General features: G+C 44.2%; 1 protein-coding gene across 1 annotated transcript; it reads left to right on the top strand.

The window, feature by feature from the left end:
• Nucleotides 1-629: 629 nt before the first annotated feature.
• On the top strand, nucleotides 630-24,271 carry ppp1r14c (protein phosphatase 1, regulatory (inhibitor) subunit 14C). The gene is made up of 4 exons (XM_071919016.2): nucleotides 630-925; nucleotides 18,909-18,992; nucleotides 19,874-19,906; nucleotides 21,549-24,271. The coding sequence occupies exons 1-4, from the start codon at nucleotides 692-694 to the stop codon at nucleotides 21,621-21,623; spliced, it is 426 nt and encodes a 141-aa protein (XP_071775117.1). The 5' UTR covers nucleotides 630-691; the 3' UTR covers nucleotides 21,624-24,271.
• The last annotated feature ends 1,519 nt before the right edge of the window (nucleotides 24,272-25,790 follow it).

Raw genomic sequence — 25,790 nt, 5'->3', positions numbered from 1 at the left:
TGATAACACTAGATGGCACACTGACTGAGGCTAGTGTCGGGAAAGATACAGTTAAGACTTCCATGGGAAAGACCCCCTGCTGTCGCTCTCCAGTAGCTCTGCTTGCTCTTCAATGCGCTCCGGCGCACAGCAAAAACACCATTGAGGGAATTTGGTTAGTACACTACAAAAAATGTTAACAAGTCATTTATTTATTTATTTATTTTTTATCTCGTATCGAGTCTTAAAATCTTCTTAAAAAGAGTGAAATAATTTGCCGGCGTGATATCATTTCATTTGTTTCCAATGCAAATCAGCTTGTTTTCAGAATTTTGTTCAATTAAGTGTGAAAGCCTATACTAGTGGAGGGATCTGCCTTATTCTATTGTTCCAAGTTATTGACAATTGTTGAAAACAGCGAAACTGCATTGGAAACAAGTGAATTCATGTCACCCCGCTGGCAGAGTTTCCCCACTTGTTTCAAGAAAAAATAGATTTAAGACTGAACATGAGACTAAATGCCTTGTTTCAGATGCGCATCTTTTGCAGCGTGGACGCTCCGCCCTCTCGGCTGTCTCCGGCGCTGCGCTTTAAATAGCAGCTGTTTAAAAGCTCCTCTCCATTCTCCTGTCCGCTGTGCAGCACCGCAGTCCCCTCTCAGCCCGCAGTCCCACTCATTCACACACATTTAATAAGCACTCAACATCCCGCAATGTCAGCCGCCAGCACCGAGACCAGTGCCCCGCTGCCCGCTGCCGGCGGCCGCGTCTTCTTCCAGGCTGCGCCCGGCGTGGGCTGCGCGGGGTCCGGCCCCATAACCAGGGACGACCCGGTCCAGAAGAAACAGGGCAAAGTGACGGTCAAGTACGATAGGAAGGAGCTGCGGAAAAGACTCGTCCTGGAGGAGTGGATCATTGAGCAGCTCAGCGAGTTGTACGACTGCGAGGTGAGTGGAGCATGGAGGCGTTAATTCACTAAAACCCTAGCGTCCCTGCATGTGACATCATTTGCCACCAAAACTTCCCAAACCTGCACATATGGGCTGAATTTCGGGGGTCAAGTGGAACAGTGACTGACTAGATATCTGGTCAATGATAGATTATTAGACGCAAGTCACCAAACTGTCTTGCACAGACACACTCAGAGGGAACACTGGTCCTTAACACTGACAATTTTACTGTGTGGTGTGATTTTTTTTCTATATGGCTTCCAAATGAATTTCTGTCTATTTTTGCTTGCTCTTTGCTCTCCATTGCATCGTTAAACCATACAAGATCAAATTTTGGACTCACCTAAGCTAAGGTACGGCAGGTGCTTATAGCCTGCCATTTTTTTGTCGCCCATGATCCCCCCTTCCCCCCTCCCCCTCTCCCTGACCGACTTTACTCTATGCCCTTGAGTTGCATCCATGGATGTATTCGACCAGAACTGCAGCTGAACTCAGGCTCTAGTGATTTCAAATGCTTGGAAGCCTTTTGTCATTGCAAAGGCGTCAGAATAACGCACAATCCGTATTTCCCCAGGACCCTTACCTCTTACAGTGAATAGCCTGTGTGTCCTTACTACTGCTGGCTTCTCGGTCTCTCTTTGTCCTCTGTAGCATGGACATTCACTGGCGTTTTGACTAAAAGCGAGGATGCAGCCGGAGCCGCTTTGCTTAAAAGCAACACAAAAGCTGGGTGGTTCATAATGTGGTTCTCCACTGAACCACCGGACCCTGTCTGCCTCCGACACGGTCTATTTTCTCCTCTCTTCTGCTCTCCGCCGCTGAGGCAGAGCAAAAGATGAATGGCTCAATGAGGTCGACAGGGAGTGCGGGAGAAACCGCACGGCTGCGCCTTTTACGCGTCAAGTCGCCACCGTCTATTTCTCCTTCAGCGAGCCTGTCCATCACCCAATAAAACGGGTAATTTGTTAAGATTGAGAAATTGCTACCGCGGGCATGTCATTTTTCCTGTCTTTGACATACATTATTAATGGTAGTGGACCTTTTACATCTGAGAGCAAAAAGGCATATTACATCGAAAACCAAATGAAAGAGCCTCCTGCAGCTACAGTATAGCATTAGATACTCCGTTTTTGTGTGAACCAACACATCATGTGGTGGAATTAATTCCTGCGTCGCTTCTATGGTAATTTTCTGACCTTTTAAACCCTTTTCACCCTTCGCGGGAGGGTCTTTCCGCAGACGATATTGACAACCCAATTATTTTGCGCGCTCACGTCCGCAAGACGCATTCTTTAACATTTAAGGAGGGAAGGAGAGCGCTATGGGGTGTCCTGTGTGTGTGTGTGTGTGTGTGTGTGTGTGTGTGTGTGTGTGTGTGAGAGAGAGAGAGAGAGATAGAGAGGCAGACAGACAGATAAAGAGAGAGACTCCATGGGGTGACTGTGAGTGCATGTGCGTTAGTGTGTGTGCACGCGCGTGCGTGTGCCGTGCCACACACAGTATGCTGCCAGAGCGAAGGGGGGGAGGGGAAGGAGCAGAGGAAAGAAGGGCAGTGGGTTAAAGGAGGATGTGCTGATGCTGTGACTTTCCTCACCAGCCAATCGCCTCCTGTGGCTCTGACCCCCTTCCTTACAGTGAGAGGGTCTGCACTGTACACACACACACATACATACAGTGGACACACACACACACACACACACATACGTCTGTCATCTCAGGCGTAACAGGCATACACACGTGCACGCACTCATTAACATGTCAGAAGGAGATGTATATGATGTGTGTGTGCCCGCTGACATGCATGTGTGTGCATGTAGTTATTCATTTATGCAATATGTGTATGTACACTGTCTCTGATTATCATAAATAGCCTATCTATGGCAATGCGAGCAGAGTTACAGAGGGAAAAAATCTGTACTGATGACTAACAAAGACAAATCACAACAGGACGCTGAATTTAGATCTCAAAGCGTTGTTGTCTGTCTATCGCTGACATCTTTTCTCTCACTGCTGACAAATATATTTTCATTATTGCCATGCAAATATTACTCCCTCCTACAAAGACTGCAGGCAAATAGACTATTCAAACTGCACACACATGAAAAGCTATCATGATCTCATACAGCCCAAAACCTTGATTTCACTATCTGTTACCTATTGAACCATCACTACGAGTTAGTCTGTTTGAAGCCATCTAGCCTTCAGTTGGTGTTTTTATGGCTGCCGTCTTGTTTGCAGACTGCTTCCTCTGTTAATAGTCGCGCTGTGGTTCAGTCCCAGCTTGAAAAGAGCTGCAGCCTGTCTGAGAGAGAGGGCTGGTTTGCATTTCAAAGGCAGCTGAGCTCTTGGCTGGGAGTCAGCCAGTCATCAGCAGGTGCACTTGATCTACAAGTCGTGTGATGCTTTGACACGGATCGACCGATCTATTTGATGTTCAGACGGAGGGCTGTAGTGTAGCGCAGGGCCCAGGGTTGATCTGAGCCAGGCTCGTCTTGGGCATGCAGTCATTCGCCTCGGTCTTGGTCTTCTAATAGATGGTGAGGTTTTGTATTTCTGCCTGAGATTTGTTCAATGCAAATGCTTATTTACATGAATAGTCAAAAACTTTGTGTAACAAAGTCACAAGATGCAATCTCTCCAGTGTGCTCCATTGTGATTGTGTTATATTCTGTGGACAAAAACACTTCAAAGTATCATTATCATTCCATTTTTTTCCCACTGTCTTGGTGTTGGTGTTGAATAAGACTTGACTCTCTGTAGTCTCTTAGTCTTGATGTGAATTTTAACCCTCCCTTCGGTCTTGACTTGGATTTGACTAGGCCTGATTTTGGTTCATCTTGAACTTAATCAAACTGTCATACTGCAGTCCTAGTTTAGATTACAGTCTAGATTTCCCCAGCAGCCTTACATTCATATTGTGTCTGTTACACAACGAATGAGCCAATAATGCATGATAATCCACTGGCTTTCTGGCATTATTTCTTAAACCTTTGCTAGTTTGATAACATACTGGCTGGAATAAGAAAGGTGTTGAATGGGTGTAGAAAGATACAGACTGTCTTTGTCACTTTGGTGCAGCTTTAAGTCTTTGTGTCTGTCATCCATCCATCTATATCTGTCCATCCATTGGGAATGATGACAGCGCAGTGTTTGAGCAGGTGGACTTTACTGCTTTAGTGTTTGGTCACATGACAGTAAACAGGAAGTCACACTCCCTTCATGCCTGTTAACACCTCCGTGCTCGGATGGGAGACAGACACAGGTGTGCGTTTTTGTGTGTGTGTGTGTGTGTGTGTGTGTGTGTGTGTGTAACTGCTGATGAGGCAGTGCTGGTCTGGCTTTAAGGTCAGCTTCTGTATCACTTTCATATGAAAACCTGATACCAGTGTAGAGAACATCACAGAGGTTTGTGTGTGTGTGTGTCTGTGTGTGTGTGTGTGCGTGTGCGTGCGTGTGTGTGTTGATACTGAAATTGTTCGAGTGAAGAAGGGGTCAAATCATATGAGAGGAATGGATTTCTTTTTCTTTCTATAATGTCGCTTTTGTTCAGAAAAATGCTGTGTGTGCATGCGCAACACAAGACCATGACAGTGATAATGCTGTGTTTCCATTTCAACTTCATGCATCATCATCACCATGCAAGTCAGTCCAAACATTATTCACTACACAAAAATCATCTAGCTATCTTAAGGAAGATCAGAATGACAGAATGACAAAATGAATCAGCCAATTTCAACATTTCTTTGTCCACTTTGTCCCGCCACATTTTCCTTTCCCCATCTCCTTTCTTTCTTTCATTAAAAAGGATTTTCTTTCAAGTATTCATTTTCTTTGTATTTGTCTTCGGTGTATAGCATTAAGTCTTCCCTTTACTATTTTCTCTCTCTCTCTCTCTCTTTCTCTCTCTCTCTCTCTGTCCCCCTCTCTCTCTCTCTCTTTCTCCCTCTCCCTTTCTGGGCTATAGGATAACAGAAGGTGAGTTCTGTCAGAGATGGATTTCTCTCTGCTCTCCTGGGAGATGTTGCCTCTGTTCATGTTTGCTGTTCAAAGGACAGAGAGGAGAGAGAGGAAAAGGAGAGAACAGAGGAAAGGGGCGAGTTTTATCTAGAGAGAGAGAGAGAGAGAGAGAGAGAGATACTCAAGTACATCCAGTACAGCCCTTAAGGCAGTGCAGGACAGGAACATTGGACTGGTATTTGCTGGCTTGTTTAGTTGTCAGCATCTCTCTCTCTCTCTTTCTCTCTCTCTCTCTACCTCTGTCTCTACCCCTCAGTCTCTCTCCCCTGTCTCTTCTCGCCCTTCCTCTGTTATGCTATTGACCAACCAAGTCATTGTTTTGGTTCTCCTCATTAGCTAGGTTTAAAGTAACAATCCGTGACATTTTCACATAAATAAATATCTGTTTTGCTACTGTATACCACCGATTGCTATAAAACAATAGTGATTCATCCTGTACCCAGGTCTTTCCCGGGAAAAATCATCTGGCACACAGGAAGTGATGCATTTTGGAATAAATAGAAGAAGAACTTGGTAGTTAACATGAGCAGCGGTAGCCACCATGGCTGAACAGACAAAGAAAAGTCCAAGGAAAAAAACGTCACAGTACCGGTCACACTTTTTTTGATTGATTTTGATTGGGGGTTTTTTGACACTGTTTGATAACCAGGTGATTCAAAAATAAAATTTGAATCGGTAAAAATGCAAAAAGCCTTTACACTACCCGTACATATATGCGACAAATGCGTTGACAAAAACTAAAAAACTAAAAATGTTTTTTTCACAATAGTGAGGCAATCTTATCAAAATTTGCTGTTTCCATTCAGCGCTTCTAGTTCGACACATCATAATTCCCATGAAAATTCTGGTTTGTAAACCCAGCTAATCTCTCACTCTACTGCAGGATAATCCTCATTTCCTCAACCTTCCCTACCTTATTCACTACCTCCAGAAATGGAAAAGGAGGCATATAAGCACACTCACTCATTTTTTTTTTTTTTTTTTTTCTAATTAACCCTACGTTCTCTCTCCATCCGTCCTCCAACCCAGAATGAGCCCATTATGAGAGACTGGGCTGAACTGGTTTAGAGTGGGATTTAATGCTGAGGTCAAGTTCAGGTGATTAAAAGGTAGAATGTGTCAGCATGGTGACGAATCTGTCTGTCTGCACCTCAACACAATCAATAGAGGCTGTTAAGAATAAGACAGCAGATTAGGGCTTCTCTTTATGTGTGTGTGTGTGTGTGTGTGTGTGTGTGTGTGTGTGTATGAGAGAGAGAATTGAGAGAGTGGTAAATCTATTGTAGGCTAGCAGACTCTGCAGTTTGTGTGTGTTGTGTGTGTGTGTGTGTGTGTGTGTGTGTGTGTGTGTGTGTTGCGCTGTCGGGGTGCTTGCTGCAGAATAAGGGGAGAGACACACTGTAATGTCCTACTTTTCCATGGCTCAGCGTCAATAGAGCCCCACTCAATGAAGCTTATTCATGTGTACAAGCACAGACACTGCCAGCAAACAGTGCTCTGCCCTAGGGCCGTGTGTGTGTGTGTGTGTGTGTACGTGTGTGTGTGTGTGTGTGTGTGTGTGTGTGTGTGTAGCCATACATGTGTGGTTTTTGAGCTGAATGAGATATTGCGCTGTTCTGTGGCAGATATGGGGTGGCAAGCAGTCGGGGGTACTTCCCATGAATGCATGAACACATGCACACACATGCAAGGATGCACACACCCACACACCCACACACACACACACACACACACACACACACACACACAGGGTCAGTGTACAGTGTGTTTGGACTAAATGGAGCAAGGGGAAGTGGGAGACACTAGCCCTCAGGCACAGAACATCTTCTCATGGATAATACTAACCTAACTCTAATTCTCCTCTGTCTGCTCTCTCTCTCTCTCTATTTATCTCTCTATTTCTCTATCTCTCTCTGTCTTTCTCTCTCTTTCTCCCTCCCTCTCTGTCTGTGGGCGATCAATGCAATAAGGGGGGTTGGTTTGGTTTCCACACTGATTCCTGTTTTGTGTAGGAGGGTCTGTCTCGGGGCAGATGTATGTGTGTGTGTGTGTGTGTGTGTGTGTGTGTGTGTGTGTGTGTGTGTGTGTGTGTGTGTGTGTGTGTGTGTGTTTGTAGCTAAGGGAGTCTGGGTTGTGTTTCTATGCGCCCCCTGGCATCAACACCAACTTCTAGGTGGAAAAAAACTGGAGCATCTTTGTCTCTTTCTCTCTTTCTCTCTTTCTCTCTGTATCTTTATTTCTCTTTGCATCTCTCTCTCTCTGCCTTTCTCTCTCTCTATCGCTCCCTCTCGCTCTCTCTGTCGCCTCCCTCCCTGCTTCTCTCCAATGACCTTGTCAATAACACTTCCCCCCCCTCTTGCCTGTCCTCTGTTCTTGTTGGGAAGGTGAACCAACATGTATCATGTGAACCTCGTAGGGCAGCGGAGGAAGAGACAACGCTGCAATTCAAGCCAAGTCATTAGCAACGCTCAATAGGGTCAAGAATAGCATGCTGGACCTTATGAGGCTGGCTAGCGCTGGGATACACACACACACACACACACACACCCACACATACACACACATATTGACATACACAGACATTATGTTATCATGTAGGTTACTGTTACACTGTATGCTATACATACCGTATATACTGCACATGCACACATTGACATACATGCACACACACACTCTCTCTCTCGCACACACACACACACACACACAGATTTATTCAGGTACACACACCCATTATTTTATCATCCAGGTTACTGTTACTCTACGGTTTATCAAGAAATTTTCCTCTTTCATTCCTTTTTTGTCCATACAGATGTGCGTTCGTCACCTCTGACAGCTGATGGATGTGATTCATCTCAGCGATCAATTGAACAACTCTCACTGTGACTGATGACAGGAAATGAGCTGACTTGATTACCTCATTATTTAGACAGTGGGTGTTCTCCGTTACACCGATCCTATAAGCTTTTAGTGAGCGTTACACCAATCCAATGTGCTTTAAAAATCCATGGAAGGCAGTGGGCGACTGCACAATTAAGGGAGAAGAGTAAGAAAATAGCAATGGAACAATGGGAGCGTTGGGACAGAGCAGAGAGAGAAGGTGAAAGAATGGGAATGAGAGAGAAGAAGGAGAGAGTAATACATGTAGGCATTAGAAACCAGGATCCAGAATTGCCACCATTAATTCAAGTATTACAAATTGATTGATAGATCCGCCTATTGGGAAACTGATTAATTGCACGGCTGTTTGAGTGACCCTAATGTGTTTATGGATCTGGAAGAAGAAGGTCATTGTTGTGCTTGTTATCTCTACTGCGAAAGGCAGACACTCATCTATCTGCCATTTAGATTGCACAGACAAGAATAGATACTTGCATAGTCAGTGGGAATTTGTGTGTGTGTGAGAGTGTGTGTGTGCATGCGCGTTGACACATTTCATATAGCACCTGCAGACACATGCATCTGCTGCTAAACAAATCAGAGGTGTTGACAAGAAGGCCTTTTAGTACTCCGATAGCTACCAGCTGTTAAAACAGATATAAACACACACACACACACACACACACACACAAAGGTGTCAAATATCTATCTCAAAACCAGGGGGAAAGGTTAGAATGTGTTTGTTCCCCATTTTGTCATCTCTCCAGCCCTCGCTCTCTCTCTCTCTCTCTTCATCCTGCTGTCAGCCTCTCTGCTCTTCCTCCTCTCTCTCCCAGACTGCGGACACCCACCTGTTTTTTTATCCTCCTCTGTGTGTCCTTTCCTGTGTTTCTTCCCTCCAGCATTTATTCTACCTTGACCCCTGATGCTTTCACGTACATTTAGATTTGACATTTTAAGCCTTGCTGTCATCTGCAGCTTACAATGAGTGCAACGGCATAAAAAGCTTCAGTTCCCAGTGTTCAGAGAAGAAATAAAAAAGGCAACATTAAACATGGCATCTCCCACGAATGATGCAGACCCCCGCTGGGCCAATCAGTAACACATATGCCACTTTGTTTTGATCTGTAATTGTAGCGCACACCCCTCGGGCCAATCAGTGTAATTTAGAAAATGAGCAAACACAGTGGGAAGACGCATCATTTCCCCAAGTTTCGTCAAAATCCGATCAACATCGTCTGAGATATCGTGTGTGATGGACGAGTGAAAAACAAGCAAATGGAAGGAAACCAATCCTTAGCCCCTAACCTCAATCTCACTGTGGGAGACAAAAATAAGAGCTAAGGAGAGAAGCAGGTTTTCCTTTTTTTTTTTTTTTTGCTGTCAACATCCCTTTCTCACTTCTTGCCTGTTCCATTTCTTCTCCGTCCACTGTGGCTCCCCAGTCTATTAACCCTGTGTTCTGTGTTTATGGGCTTGGCTGTGATAATATAATTCGGTCATGGTGGCTCTAGATTTCTCTACCGACCCTGGGGAGGCACGTCCTCTCTGTCTGCTGCACAGCGGAGAGAGAGAGGGAAAGAAAAGGAGAAGATAGAGAGACAACAAAATGTCTGCTGCTTGTTAAATTGAATTATCGGGCTTGCAAGTCTAAAATGAATAGCCTAAATACTGTTAAATATAGTCTTTAAGTCCTAAAATACAGATTTAAAGAAAAGGTCTTAAAACCAGAACAGCAACTGACAAGCCATTTCAAGTAATTGATATGAATTTAAAATTTTAATGATATTCAAATAATTTTGGCAAGAAATCAGCCCAGACAAACATAACTATTCAGTTTGAATTGATGTTTTTTTCTTTGTTTTGTCATTTTTATGTTTATTTTTGTTTAGAAAATTAGTCTTTAGATTCAATTCAGCTGGTGTTAAGAGGTCTTAAAAGGCATAAATTTAAATTTAAATTTAACGTGCTGTCAGCTGCAGAGAGATTGGAATTTAAAAAGACTGGAGATTGCCTGAAGATAGAATAAGGGGAAGAGTGGCTGTAAAGAGAAAGACCAGGGATAAAGAAATGGAAAGGCATTCAGAGGGTGAAAGGAAGAGACGCTGAGTTTCACAGGCTGACATTGACTTTCTTGTCTTTCTATGACATCTCCTCCCATCCCAAGGCGGTCCAACTAATCACTGGTTCCATTGTCAACAGACCTAGACCATTTATAAACTGGCTGTTTACAAACACTGACTCACTCTTTCTGCTTGGCTTAGGGAAAAGATTCATAACACGGTCGTCATTCACACGTGTGTGAGAGAGAGAGTGAGCGAGAGAGAGAGAGACTGAAAGAGAGAGCACATTATTGTTTTGACTTTCAAAGTCTGTGGGTGTGTGCATGTGGGTGTGCACCTTACTTGTATGTCTACCTTTGCATGTGCGGGCAGGCTATGCAGTGATATAATGGTAAATGAAAAGCTGGGTAAACCATGACCTGCAGTGATCATCATAAGGCAAACAACCACCATCATTAACCAAAATCAATTATATTTACATAGAAAACATTAATTTTAGACCCTTTCTTTGTATAATCAGTGTGAGGTATACTATGAATTTATATCATTAAGACTCATGTCATCTTAAAAAAAAAGAAAAGGTACTGAGTTTAGGTGGGCTTACCTTTCACTACATCCCTGCTTATACATCTTTATAATAAATTCCTTTCTAATTGTAGTGTGCCTCAGAATTTGAACAAATGTCTTGACTAGCTGGTTAGTACCCTGGCTGGCTGACTGAACAAATTTCGTGACTGGCTGGCTGCTAGTGACCCTGGTGCTATTGATGTTTTCAATCCGGTTTGGCTGGAAGCGTTACTCTGCACTGAGGGCAAAGGTCCCACTGGGCCCCAGCCATCAATACACCGGCCTCAGGGAGGAACCCTCTGCCTCATACAGTTAAATACAGTTAAAGGAATCATGAACCCCTGAATCACAAAAATGTGAAATAGTCTCACAAGTAAGGCGCTGACATTTTGAGGATTGAATCCAGAAGAGAGATCTAAATTAGAATTTTCACTAAATGAATTAATAAGAGGATGAACTGCTTTCTAGTATTTTTACTTTAATATAACACAGTGGCATATTTCACAGCATGGCACATGTACATCAGGAGGTGCTGTGGCAGCCAGTGAGAGCTGTTTTTACATTCTTGGCATTGAGTCAAGATCATTCAAAGCAGGCATCGGACTCCAAGAAGGGTGCACCTTGTCCCCTCTCCTGTTTGTGATATTCATGGACAGGATATCAAGGCACAACTGAGGTCTGGAGAGTGTCCAGTTTGGTGACATTAGGGTGGCATCTCTACTGTTTGCAGATGATGTCATTCTGCAACACCAAATGCATTGTATCAGACTGTGGTGGTGAAGAAAGAGCTGAGCCACAATGCAAATCTCTCGATTTACTGATCGATCTTCTTTCCGATCCTCATTATGGTCACAAGCTCTTGGTAGTGGCCGAAAGAATGAGATCGGGTATGCAAACAGCCAAAATGAGGTTTCTACGCAGGATGCCTGGCCTCACCGTGACAGGGTGAGCTCAGCGATCTGGAAGGACCTCAGAGTTGAACCCCTGCTCCTCCACGTTGAGAGGAGCCAGTTGGTTCAGGCACCTGGTAAGGATGCCACCCAGGTGAATCCCGCTGAAGGTGTAGCAGGCACGACCGACTGTAGGAAACCTGGAGCAGACCCAGGACACGCTGGAGGTACTACATGTCCCAGCTGGCCTGGGGGCACCAAGGGATTCCTCAGCAGCAACTGGGGGAAGTTGCTGGGGAAAAGGACATCTGGGTTGCTCTGCTTGCCTTGCTGCGACTGTGAACCTGACCTGGATAAGCGGCTAGAATATGGATGGACAAATGGGACATTCACCTCAGAATGATGTTCCAAAATTCAGCACATATATAGTGTTTTATTTTTCACTGACTTTGAGGATGAATTCTTCCTTCAAACCCCTCTCTTTCTACCAGTTCCGCTCTCTGATACAGGATGTCCTCTGGAGTATGGCTGAATCAGCTGCTAAAGTTTTTGCTGCGGCAGCTGACTTTATCCAGTGAAGTCACATCATCTGTGCTGTACGGGTTCAGCAAATTGCAGCGCTGGAGGGGGTGGGGGGTGGTGGGACGGTGCTCAAAGACTGTGGGAGGAGAGGCTGGGGAGGGATGGAGGGGAGGGGGAGGAGAAGAAGAGATGAGGGGATCCCTTTCTAGCATCCTACATCCTGTCAAGACTGAAGACTGTTCCAATGGGCATGTGGGAAAATACCTAAAGCGCCTTATAGATACAGCAAACCAGCGTTCCCACACATTTTCCATTTTAAAATCCCATATTTTCAAGACCTTCGTTTTTAGGCAATTGACACTTATCACTCTTTGTTTTATATATCTGACTATAAAGGGCGGATAATATTACTGATCCTTAATAATATACACCATTTGTCTCAAAGGCAAGCAATGTGCAGTTTGGGGGGTCAGTTTCTAGACATTTCCAGACCTTTTTGAGATATGGGAATTTTCTAAATCGTTTTCCATACATTTCCAGACTTTTCCAGACCTTTGTGGGAACCCCAGAAAACTCACTGCCTCTATTTGATCCTTTCTCTTCCTTCTCTCTACCTTTGTCCTCTTGCTCACCTTGAATCCACTCTTCTTCTCAGCTCTTTTACCTGTGTCATCTCCACCCTCCATCTCTCTCTCTATCTCTTTCTCACTGTCTCATAAGATGAATGCATCCCACCTTGAGCTCCCCCTCACTTTGATGTGACACAGCATGGCAGTGCAGAGAGAGAGAGAGAGAGAGAGAGAGAGAGGGAGAGAGAAAGCTGAGCTGTGAGATTTCCTCTGTTGCCTTCTCCTCCTCTTGCTTCCCCTCTGCCTCATCATCACCGTGACCCACTTATCCGTGCGCTCCCTCTCTCCCTCTCATTTTCTCATCTATCCATCCTAATTACTCCTCTCCTGCACACCTCTCTCCTTTCCTCTTCCCTTTTGCAGTCCTTCTATACCTCTCCCTTCACTCCCATGGCATTTCCCCTCTTTCTCTCTACATGCCGTCCCTCCTTTTATATTCCCCCTTTATTTCGTAACATCCACCTGATGAAATCCTTCATGCTGTCTTTTTTTTCTCTTTCTCTTTTACATCATACTCTTTCGTGACTTTCTTCCTGTGTACAATATTGTCTGCTGGGACATTTTTCTTCTTTATCATCTCACGCTGTTATCTATCGGCATTCTCCTTACTTTCTTCCTGTCCTACCATTTCTCTCTCTCTCCCTCCCTCTCTCACTCTCTCTCTCTTTCTCTCTCTCTCTCTCTCTTTTCTTTATCACTTGCATACAGAGCTGAGATGAAAGAAGAGTGGGCATATTTATTATCTTAATCACTGGATACCTTCCATTTGAAACTAAATCAGCCTCTATCTCTCCCTCTGTATGTGTGTGTGTGTGTGTGTGTGTGTGTGTGTGCGTGTGCGTGTGCGTGTGCGTGTGCGTGTGCGTGTGCGTGTTCTATATTCTCTATGCTATGTGGGGGATCTGTCGATGTCAGCCACACTGTGTGTATTATTGAGATAGTCAGTTTCAATGTACCAGTATAGGCAGAGACTGAATGTTCCTGTGCTCTTTGCACCACTGAAACATAAGCATACTCACACACACACACACACACACACACACACACACACACACACACACACACACACACACCTACATGGACACACACACACACACTCTTGAGACTGTCAGGAGAGAAAATCATAACTGACAGACAGCAGCGTCAATTGCCAAGCCTCCATCTGCAGGATCTTCACCTGACAGCTGTCATGATCCTGAGGACAAAACCAATCTTTTTGCTATAGCTACCACCCCACTCTGCAACTGTCTCACACTGATGCTAAACTAAACCTAATGCTACAATAAACTGCAGTACAATTTATCATTTATCATTTATTCAAACCTCAGACTTACTGGCTACCAAATAGTCACAAGGGGCAAAAAGTGTGTAAGTGCAAAAGTTGTATTGCTTCTGCATAAATATTAGAGTACATACGAGTAAAAGCAGATAGACGCTGTAGAGCGTTACAATACAAGCGTATGCATGTTTCATTTTGAATCAGGCCATTCCAGGCCATTCAGGCCATTCCAGGCCAACATTCATTAGCCTGGAATTTCATCTCTGTGCTCCCCTGAACATTTCATTTGCCCAAACAGACTTTATTTCCATGGTGAAACAAAGTTCTGTTGTGGCTTTGACAGCTTTTGTATCAAGCAGCGCAAGCTAGCTGCTAGCCGCTAGCTGCTAGCCGCTAGCTAACCAGTCATTAAATAGATTGTGGATCCTTTTGCATTAGTCCCACAACCTAAATTAGGACTATTTTAGGTAGCACACCTGCGTAATATAATCACCTTGCTATATAGCCCATGAGTAATAGCGCTATAGCAATTATCTCTTCAGATAGGCATCCATTATTAGCCGCTGTTCAAAAGAAAACTGGTAATTCTCGTTCGCAGGTAGGCAGGCTGTGAATAGGAATTAGCAGTGAATCACTCGGCTAAGTGAAGTGATTCTCTGTGACAAGGAGTTTGACTCTGTGTTCGTGTGGACTGTTTGAATAGACACTGCGGTGAGTCACGGGGTCGGGCCGCTTACATTAGGCTTGATTCACCTCATCGCAGACCAAGCAGACTGAAAACGCTGCCGGCTGCTTAGCAGTCGGTGAAAACAAGTCTGACACACGTGCACATATCCGCACACTTTCTTTACACACAACAGACACACTGTCTCTCTCGCTCCGCTGCTCTGAATCTCTCCTTTGCTTGCTCTCTCTCTCTCGCACATACACAAAGTTGCCTTCATTGCAACAAACACTCTTTCTTGTCCTCTCTCTTGCACACACACTTGCCTCTATACTTAAACACACTCGCTCTCTCATTCTCTTTCCTTCAATGTCTGTTTCTCTCAATCTCTTTCTCTTGAACACACACACACACACACACACACATACAAACACACAAAGTTGCCTTCATCCACAACAAATGGTCTTTCTCTCCTACTCCACACACACACACACACACACACACACACACACACACCCATGCCTTTACACAAAAGGACACTAACTCTCTGTTTTTCTCGCACACCTGTATACTGCCTGGCATAATTAGGTTGTTTCTTCATTTCTACCTGGCTTCTGTTTGTGTTTTTGAGATCACATTAAAGGAAAAACAAAACCATCTGCTGCTGTTACACACGTGGGAATATTTTGCTATCCTCCACACGATATATATATTTATTTAACATCGTTAATCCAGAGTTGAGCATGGCTTGTTAAGGATGAGGTTCTGTACGCCTGTATTCGAACCTGTGCCTCTATCTGCTGTATGTTACAAACTTGTGTATCGCACAAAAAGCAGACCTTTCTGTTGTATTTATTTGAATGTATTCCTGTGAGTGTGTGTGAGAGAGTTTGTGTGTGTGTGTGTGTGTGTGTGTGTGTGTGTGTGTCTGTCTGTCCGCCTGTCGCTTTCTCTCTCCTGGCAGTGTGTGCTGTCATTCTGTCACCCTCCACTGATGGCTAGATGGAAAATTGTTTTCCCCAGGGTTGTGGGTGTGACCAGGACTATTTTAGGCCCTCAATCACCAGCAGGCCAACAACACGATGTGTGTTTATCTGCATGTAAGTGTTTGAGTGTGTGTGTGTGTGTGTATGTTTGTCTCTCCATTCCTGTCATTTCACACAATATATTTAACACGCTTATGCACTCTGCCACAAGCCACAGAGAGAAACAAAGCCCTCTGCTCAGCGCTTCTCTCCGGAAGATTGATGGTGGCTAATAAGACGGGTGTGTGTGTGTGTGTGTGTGTGTGTGTGTGTGTGTGTGTGTGTGAGAGAGAGTGTGTGTGAGAGAGTGTGTGAGTGAAGTTTTGCATGTCGTCTGCGTTTGCCCGCAGCCTTGCTCCAAACACAGCCCATGCTTCCTCTAGTCATCACCAATCACTATGGCAGAGGGTGACGGACTGCCTGCTGACAACTGGAAAAGCCGGGGGTACACACACACACACACACACACACACACACATACAGGAGTCAGAATGAGTGATAGATAGATAGATAGATAGATAGATGGGTTTTTTTGCCCTTCACTGACCCAAGAAGTGGGTCAGTGTGCTACATTCCCTCCTGACAGACAGTCACTTCACTGTTAGTCATTCTAATTCACTTATTCATCTCTCTTATTGAGTTAGGCTACCATTTCTCTCCTTATGTAAACCACAGTGTGTGAGCAAGACACTAAATCACAGTCGATTTTCTGCATCTTCTTTCTTATCTCTCATTTTTTGCCATTTATCACCGAGGCGGTGATCTCTGTATTCTGCTCACACCTGCCTCGAGCTTGCAGGTCGCTGCTGTCAGGTGAAAACAAGTTGACTTTTCTGGAATTTAGAACAACAGCCTTCTTTTCTGACTGACAGGCCCATTCGTTCAAGAAATGCGAGTTTGGATTTTGAATGGGTTTCATGGGTCGTAGGTTCATGGGACTTGCTGAACCTATAAAGGTCAGAGGGGGGTGACGTATCCTGCTGACATACATTTTTTCTGAACCTCGTACCTCCAAAATATCAACTTTGCAGTAACAAAAAAAACAGGCGTTTTTAGCCTGTTTTAAGTATATTCATATAAGAGTTTATCTAATGGGGCTTTGAAAGGGTTTCTTAAACCCACGAGATGGGAGAATTTTCTCAACCCATATAGGAGCATGTAATCCTTTAATTGACGCGAAAATCACCAAAATTGGATTTACATGGTTTTCACATGACAAGAGCGATATGTTCCTCACTCTTAACTCTTTCCCTCCCTCTCTACCTGAAGAGTTCAGCTGTATAACTCGACATGGCCGTCTCCCTTTCTCTCTCCCTCCCTCCCTCTCTATCCATCCATTCATCTATCCGTCTTCTATACTCAATTTGAAACAGTGCATCTTTCCTCTGAGGTTTTTACATTAGCATGTAACCTCTGTCCTCTGGTTCCGCAGCACTGGTATGTTAATAGATGACAGGCTTTGATACGTTCCACCATATTCCCTCGTTTCTCTGCCTTCCTTTTCCTCCTTTTTGTTTTTGTTTTTTTAACGAGGGGGATTTCAGAGCGAGACCCTCTCACTAAGACGCGGAGAGAGATTTCTGAGAAAGAGGTCGAGGGGGGGACGCTCGTCTGCGGAAAGACTGACATGCTTAAAATGCTCGTCGTGTAAATGCCTCTTAACGGCTCAGGAATAAGGATGAAGCTGGGGTAGCGGGGTGTGTGTGTGTGTGTGTAGAGCATGTGTGTGTGTGTGCTTGTGTGTGTGTGTGTGTGTGAACGGATGTGTTTGAGCTATGCCAGAGCTAGATAGTGAGTTTTACTGATGTCAAGTGGGATTTTTGACTGCATAAACAAGAGCTGTAAGGTTAGCTGAAGGTGAGGAATCAACATTCTCCTGTTTATTGCTCAAGTGAAAAATGTACAAATGGCCAAAATCATTCTTCTTTGAATCATCCTGATGCAGATACAGCACACATGTATGGCGGACACACCTTGCACCTTGTCTCACGTACTGTAATATAATTGCAAAGATATAATTGTGAGCTAATTCCATATTCTGTGCACATCAACCCACCCACACATAACTGATGTTACAGTGACTGAGCGCTATTGCTGAGAGCTCAGATCAAATAATCCTTCTCTCGCTGCTCCTTTGAATGACAGACCTGAATGCCAACGCAGCCTCGCGGCTAAAACATACACACATACAGACACAAACACACACACACGAGTCCTTTGCACGCCTTGTGTCTGACGCAAAACACACACATATATACACACACGCACACAGACTCGCACAGATTATGTTTATTGTGACCCGTAGGTAACAATAAACCTACAACAACACAAAATCATAGTCATAATCATAATCATCAATTCTATATGAGGTAACATATAAGTTTAAGTAGTTTAAGTATATATATATACTAATAATAGAAAAAACTATATAAAAAACTAATAATAGAAATTTAATACATTTATTTGTACAGTATGCACATGGTTCTCTGGGTTAGAACCTGACTAATTGCACTGATGGAAAGCTACGGAAGTCAGTAATAGAGAAATAATGAAATAATGATAAACAGGAATATAAACAGGTCTAGAGAACTTTGCACTGGTATCCAGAGTATCATTAGGTGTAAACATATAACTATACAGCCAGAACAGAGTTGAATATTGACTATATGACAATATGACAGATGTTGGATACCAGCAGTAGTGCTATTGTCAATTTTGCTGCTATATAGAGCCACCACTCAGAGGAAGAAGCTGTTCTTGCGCCTGGTTGTTTTGGTTCAGACTGAAGAAGGCAGAGCTCGGAAGATGTGGTGACCGGGGTGGGAGGGGTCAGCGCTTCCTCTGCACAAGCCTTGTGGTGGAACAACAAGCTTCAGAGGCACAGGGAGACCTTTGAAGTGGCGTCGAGCAGAGCGCAGCGCCTAACCACCGAGCCGCTGAGCAGCCCAGCCCCGGCAGGGCTGGCGTGGCACGATGACATTTCCATATGATGTCTCCTCCGCTTAGGGCAAATATACGTTTGGGCCTTTTGCAGCTTGGAGACCAGCGTCATCGCTGTGGAAACAGTGTTTTGGATACAGACTTGGATTTGTGTTGATAGGTGGGATGGATTTAGAGAGTAGGATGCAGTGTGAGTAAGTGAAAGTGGGTGACTGTGTGTGTGTGTGTGAGTGCGATAGGAGGTGGTGTTGGTGAGTGTTTATACCTAAGTTGGAAAAAAGACTACATGACAATGGTGATATGTATCCAAATGATGTGTTTCTGACCTGTATGCATCTCTTTGTCATAAAGTTCATATCATTCCAGTCCAAAATATGTTCACTTTGATGAGTTTACCAGTTTAATTTCCAGTTTGCTTCCTCTCCTCTTGCTGGTTTGCGTGTCACTGACTTTTGGGTGTGCCATGGTTTCAGGCTGTCACTAACCAAGAGTGTGTTTGTGTTGCAGGAGGAGGAGATGCCAGAGGTAGAGATAGACATCGACGACCTGCTGGAGGTCAGCAGTGAAGACGAGAGAGCCAGCAAACTGCAGGTACACCTTTGTGTCTGTGTTTGTGCCTACAAGTTTCTACTTAACACACACTATTATAATATACAAAGACCACTGTACAGGTGATAAAAGAGTGAAAGAGTTCTCAAGGAAAAATCCACCCTCTCTTACACTGTTGTATAGCATCAACCCACGCAACCTGCCTTGTCTACTTCTACTTCAATTAGTGTTTTCCTACATTTCCCAGAATGCCTTTCAACAACCCCCAGAGAATGTGCCTGTATTTGTTCCATTCAGCTGTGGGTTATACGTGTAGGTGGAGAGAGCAATAGCGATAGCGATGGTAAGAGCAGCGTGTTTTTTTTCTGGTCATGAAAAAAGCAAGAATCGCACCCCTGCCTCAAAACGCAGTGTGTGGCTGCATTGCATTCTGGTCTACTGAGACTTCTGTCGGTGGAGAAACTGGTACCTCTGCCTCTTCTGTGACAGATTTCTCCCTGTATGATGTCGGTGCAAAATGGTGAGTCTAGAAAGGAGCTCTTGCTCTTTGATTCAGAGGGACTGACACCAAAACGTTGACGTTCTCTGCTGATAGTCAAATTTTTTTCTGCTATCAAACTCCATTGTAGCTGCACTGGAAATATCTCAACATGACGTCATGCCATCTTCGTTTGGACAATTATCCATGGGAATAAGAAAAACACAATCAAAAACAAAATGGACCCAGAAATGCAACATGCATCACCAATAGCTGTTTTTTTTAACAGTGTTAAGGTGTTTTAGGGTGGATTTTTCCTTTAAATTACTGCACAAGTCCAGGAGTCTGTAGTGATTTGAGCACACTGTTTGAACATTATGTCCGATTCCTCTCTCTTGCTCACTCTCTCAATCTCTCTCCCTTCCCTCCTCCCCTCTTTCCAAAGGAATCACTAATAGACTGCTACAAACCAACAGAGGTGAGTATATGCTCATGTTTAGTGTGTCTTTCTCACCTACAGATTATAACACATAATGACCTAGTGGTTAGAGTGAGTAGATAGACGCTATTGACGCCCACGTGCATCATTCCATTTGTACTGTCTGTGCATTGGACCATCGTGTCCCAGATGTGTATGTGTGTGTTTAATTAACGTCCTCAACCCACACACACACACACACACACACACACACAGGAACACACACACACACACACACACAGGAACACTGTACTGTACATTCCCTCAGCGCCAGCCCTCAAGCTATCAGACAGTTATTCTCTCTCTCCACTGTCATTGCTTCATCCTGACCTGAATACAACACATGGGCTGAAAGGACCAGACGCTACACACACACACACACACACACACACACACACACACACACATAGACACACACACATAAAAGGCAATGGAATACAAAAGAGCAACACTGCCATGTCCTGTCAAGGTTTGTCTATGTGTTAGCAAACAGATCTACTGCCTGTACACACACACGTTAAATCTGTTTACTGGTTGAGAGAATGTGTGTGTGTGTGTGTGTGTGTGTAGAGGTGTTGAGTGTTTGGGCTTGGGTGAGATGGGTTAAGCCATTTTGGTGATTAAAGGTAGCACAGACCAATCACATTACCTCAACACACGGCTATCCCTTCCTGCCTGGACTCTCCATCTGTCATCACTGTGTGTGTGTGTCTGTGTGTGTGGGCGTGTGTGTGTGTGCGTGTGTGTGTAGCCCACTGGCATTAGGTCAGCCTGTGACAACTACCACAAGGTCATTGGTATGCTGAGCCAGTGGCCAGCCAAGCTGACAGCCGTTGATGTGTCACATACACACACGCACGCACACACATGCACACACACACACACACACACACACCTAGACACATTGTAATCCCTTGTGGACGGAATAGCGCAGATGCCATTTTGAACGCAAGCCCACAAAGAAGACTTCACCGAGGGATACAGCACAGGGGAATGGAGAGAAAAGGTGTGAATGGAAAAGGAGGAGGAATAAAAGAGACAGAGAGAGAGAGACAAAGTTGAGCGGAAGCAGAGAAAGAGAGGGAGCGATCGAGGGAGGATGAAAGGAAGAACGAGTGCAGTGTGGGAAAGAGGTACGCTGGGATAATAATATCAGAACAGGAGATGAAGGGGAGGAAGTAGAGAGGGATTGAGAGAAGCAATTACAAAGAGATATTAAGAGAGGGAGGATACAGAGGGATATAAGAAGAGAGCTAGAGGGAGGGAGAGAGACAGGAACATAAGAGGAGGAGAGGAACAGAGGGATCGAGGGGAGGAGGAGGAGGAGGGAGGCGTAGTTGTCATTAATTAGGTCACGAGCTGTGTCACCTCTGCTGTAATGATGAAGATGATATTCCACCATCTTCTCCACCACAGTCTCTCTGTCTCTTATCACTGACCTCCAAACACAAGAGAAGAAGAGAGTTGTCTTTCTCTTCCTCCCTCTTACCTTTTCTCCAAATTCAGCATTTCCTTCTCTTCTTTTAATGTCACTCTCAATCAAATAAAAAATAGCTTCATTGCATGTTCAGTCGTTATGGAGACAAATGATCCTTTACCTGTGTGTGTGTGTGTGTGTGTGTGTGTGTCTCCTCCCTTGCAGGACTTCGTCCGTGAGTTGCTGGGCAGGATAAGGGGGATGAGGAAACTGAGCGCACCAACCAAGAAGGGCCTATAATGGCTGTAGTGTCAACCAACCAATCAACCATTACATCATCTTAACCGCGCCTACTCAAACCACTCAACATGGACTGTCATCACGCTCCCACAACAATAACTTCATCGAAACATAACAGCATTAATAAACATTGCGCAACCTGCAAATACGTTACCATAAAACTGCTGCATATAGCACTAGTCATTCATTTCACAATTACATAGAATGGCAAGGTGTATCAGGATAGATAGGTAAACAGAACAGAACTGACATGTTTAATAACAATACGCAATACAGCCACAGTACAATATCAAGCCCTGGAACATGCCACAACACATACAGCCGATCATAGCCGCGCTTTAACATTTATTCCACCTAATTCAACGTTTTAGAGCCATGTTGCGACCTTTCAAGCCGATGCTGTAAACCCAACAGCCATACAAACTCAAACACCAACGGAGAGAACATCTTCAAAGGGAGGGGTAAAAAAAAAAAATGTTTGTACTAGACGTGACATTAGTTGTAGCACTATGTACACACAGTGCTTCATGGTTTTTCATTTCTTTTTTTACTGAGGTGTTTTGGTGTTTACTTTTTTTGACAATGTATGTTGCCACTTATTGGTCATGTAATTCTTCTAGTCAGTTTAGCATCTGGTGAAATGTGGTCTTCAGCAGTTTTTTGGTCCTACTTCAAAGTCAACCTCCTTCTCCCCACTCCTCTGGTGTTTGCGAATTTGAGGGAGCTCTGTGGTTTTATTTTGACAAAGTTCATTCGAAATTTCGGAGCTTTCACACACCAACTCTGTCCTCTTGTGATCTGTAAACTCTGAAAAGAGTGGGGAACCTAGTAAAGACCAACATTTTAGCAAACCAGGCTAAAATGATCTAGAGTTTTGCCATTCACCCACTGTTCTAGAACACAAAGCAAGGCATGATGGGTGTTGCAGTTCTCTGTGCGAGACTACAAGACCTGAATGATTGGCAGCCCTTAGCTTATCATGTCACATGATGTCCATTGTTCTCCCTCCAGCTGTTTCATCAGGAATACATATCAGTTGGTTGTTTAGGTTTTTGGCGAGCTTCAAGCACAAAGCCCAAACAGTTTAGTTGTTCCTCAAACCCTGGTTCACTTACCTCTGCTAACTCGCCTCTCTAATAGTGGTTGACGTTGCCTTGAAGGACATTCAGGATCAGTTCACCATTTTCCAAGCACTGAACCTTAACCACTGACAACCTAAAGGCAAATAAGGTCTTGGGTCAGCGCCTGAGGACAACTTGAACCTTTGACACTCAAAGGCATCAGCCATCCAGTCAGGTCCTGTAGGAAAGGGGAGGTGTGCCAAACCAGGAGTATTAATCCTAAAGGTCAAAGGTCATGGCGACATAAGGGTGACACATTTTCACAGAGATTGTTTGTAATGTTTGTGAAACATCTTCAGGTGGACGCAGGACTCTAGGAAGTTTAAAAGTATAAAGTATAAGCTGATATTTGCTAACTTTTCCAGGTTGCAGAAAATAAGTTATGTTATTGCATAAGCTCAGATTTAGGAGGTGGATTTAGTTATTTATTGTTGTTAATAACCCTCTGTGCACCAACACACTCAACACAACCTGTAAGCTCTGGTACAATCATGACTCTGTAAAGGGGTTGGGCCCGGTTCCATTTCCGAGCAGTCGATCCTGAACCGACCGGAACGGAGCAGACCTCAACCTGCTGTGTGTAAAATACCCTCAGCTGCCAAAGACAAAAGCAGGGCAATGTTTAATTTAACGTAACACTTGCAAAGCACTGGACTTGCATGCTAACAACAGAGAAAACAATGATAAAGAGTATAGATATTATGAAATTATAATCAAGCAAAAAATACTTTTTTGACTTAGCTACCATGTATGACTTTGTAGAACCTTTTTGTGTTGAAACAACGTGGCTGTCACGTTGGAGAGAAACCAGGAAATTAAAAAAAATGGTGCTGTTTTTGTTGTTCTTCCCAGGTTTCGGTCGTATAAAGGCGTTTTCACTGTCGGTCGACGCCAGAGATGAGTGTGTCTGTAAGAATCTGTCTTTATTGATGCAGATATTTAGGGGTGCGTCTTCATAGTCTAAAGTGGCTTCCTCTTTGCATCTCATTTTCTTGATCTGAACAGAGCTGGATGGGTGTCGCCATACTGAGCTAGCGATGGTTGATTTGTTTAGAAAGATCATGTGTTTTCCGGATCAGTGAAGCGGAAGGGAAGTTGGAGAAGAAGCCATTATAGGCGACTGAGATGCATCCAAGCTCTACTGGCGTCCGTGTCTAGGTACTCAACGGGATTTTCTCTGTCGAGAGACTGTTCAGGGGCAATAGGCTGATATTTTATAATTTATGGGATTTCATGAGTATGTGGAGAGTATTTCGAAAGTGTCCATATTAGAAAGCTTTACGTTTGCATGTGTTTTTAAAGTAGCATGTTGAGGGGAACATTTTTTGTTGGCCCAAAGGTTTTTATTTCACGAAATAAACACTTTCCTTTTTATACCTTATTATTATTATGAATAAAATATTCTGTTTTTCTTCTGCGGTTTTGTTGTTTTTCTGTACATCCACGACAAGCGTTCTCGTTTTTAAAATGTAATGTGTGTGTGGTCTTGTTTTTGCTGATAATAAAAATGCAGAATGACTCTGTACTGTTTCAACGAATGCGCTCCCTGTGTGGTTTCTTTATCTACCACAGATAATGGATAAGGGAGTGTGTGTCTGTGTGCTTTATTTAGACTGAGGAGAAGGGTCCCTGTGCAGTACAGAGAATATCCAGATGATGTTGTGTGTACGTGCATATCATGGCTGAGTGTGTGGCTGAGTGTGTGCCATCATTCAGATGCAGTTAGATTTGTGTGTGTGTCTGGACTACATGTGTTTCTCTTTCCTGTGACGGAGCAGTGCATCCTGTACAGTGCCACTGCTTAGTGATTGTAAGGGAACTGGAAAGGGTTCAAGTGAGCACCTGTGCCTGTGTGTGCACTAGGGGCATATTAGAGCACCCTGTTGGCCAGTATGGTCCGTCTCAGGGCCACACAGTGTGACAGTCCAGTCACTGAACAGAGAGCTGTCTGCTTCTGTATAGAGCTCATCAGGCATTACATTATTGCTCACTATGTGCATGAGTAGCCTTGCTCTGCAGTACGTCTAGCTGCATATGGACTCTAGCCTACTGGCCTACTGTACATTGTAACTAGGTAGAAAGTGTTCATTGATCGCTGATACAAGTTTAAGGCTGTTAAAAGGCCATTGCGAAGGCACTGAGAAAGAATAATCGCAACAAAACTTAATGTTACATAAATCATTGATTTGTGAAGGAACAAGTCAGCCTCACTATAAATCATAGCTCATATCTTTATTTATAAAGGGCAGTCGTCTGGAAGAATATAGGCCAGTTGTGGAGGAACTCGAGACGCACTCGGTGCTTGCGCTCAAACTTTTATTCCTGAGAACATCATAATGAATGTTTTCTGATTCACGGACACACATCTCCACAGACCCAAACAGCCTTGCGGGTTTCACTGCAGGAAATATAATTGCACTTGCAGTGTTGCTGCGTGTTGGGAGGGACAGACGGGCAGAGCGCCGCCAGTGAATGTGCGAGCCTGCGCCTTTAAATTCCGTGACCCACTTTTCACAGCTGGGGCTGGCTGGCAGGGAGCGCTCGTGCACACCGCCTTGAATAATTGGGACTGCAAGGTGAATGTGAGGAGAATAGCTAAGGACGGGAGCTACCACCCCCCCCCCTCGCCCTCCCCACCCCCTCCTCCCCCCAGCGTGCCTGCGCCCGGTTCAGTCAGCTGGCTGCACACCAGCAAAGCGCACACCAGCACAGTCCTCAATTGGCATCAGTCATGTTCCACCATGAGAATATCTTGACAGTGAATGGAAGCAGTTGTTCGATGGAAAATAGGAAATTATATGGATGTATGGAAATGAAATGAAATTGGCAATAGGGTAAACCTGCCATTCTCGATGTGCTGTTATTATCAGGTCCAGGCTTATGCCTACACTGTAAGTCTACTGAGGAGAACAATGGCAATACAGCATATCGCCTCATTTGAAATATGTGACTCTACTGTATATTTTATTTCATCCCTTCCCCCCCCTTTTCATTTTGCCACTCTCTCTTCATCCTATATTTTCCCTAGCCTCCTCTCTCCATCCCC

This window comes from Centroberyx gerrardi, chromosome 18 (genome assembly GCF_048128805.1).
Source record: "Centroberyx gerrardi isolate f3 chromosome 18, fCenGer3.hap1.cur.20231027, whole genome shotgun sequence".
NCBI classification, from domain to species: Eukaryota; Metazoa; Chordata; class Actinopteri; order Beryciformes; family Berycidae; genus Centroberyx; species Centroberyx gerrardi.
Note: the sequence above shows the minus strand (reverse complement) of the source record. Positions and strands in the feature narration are given on the sequence as shown.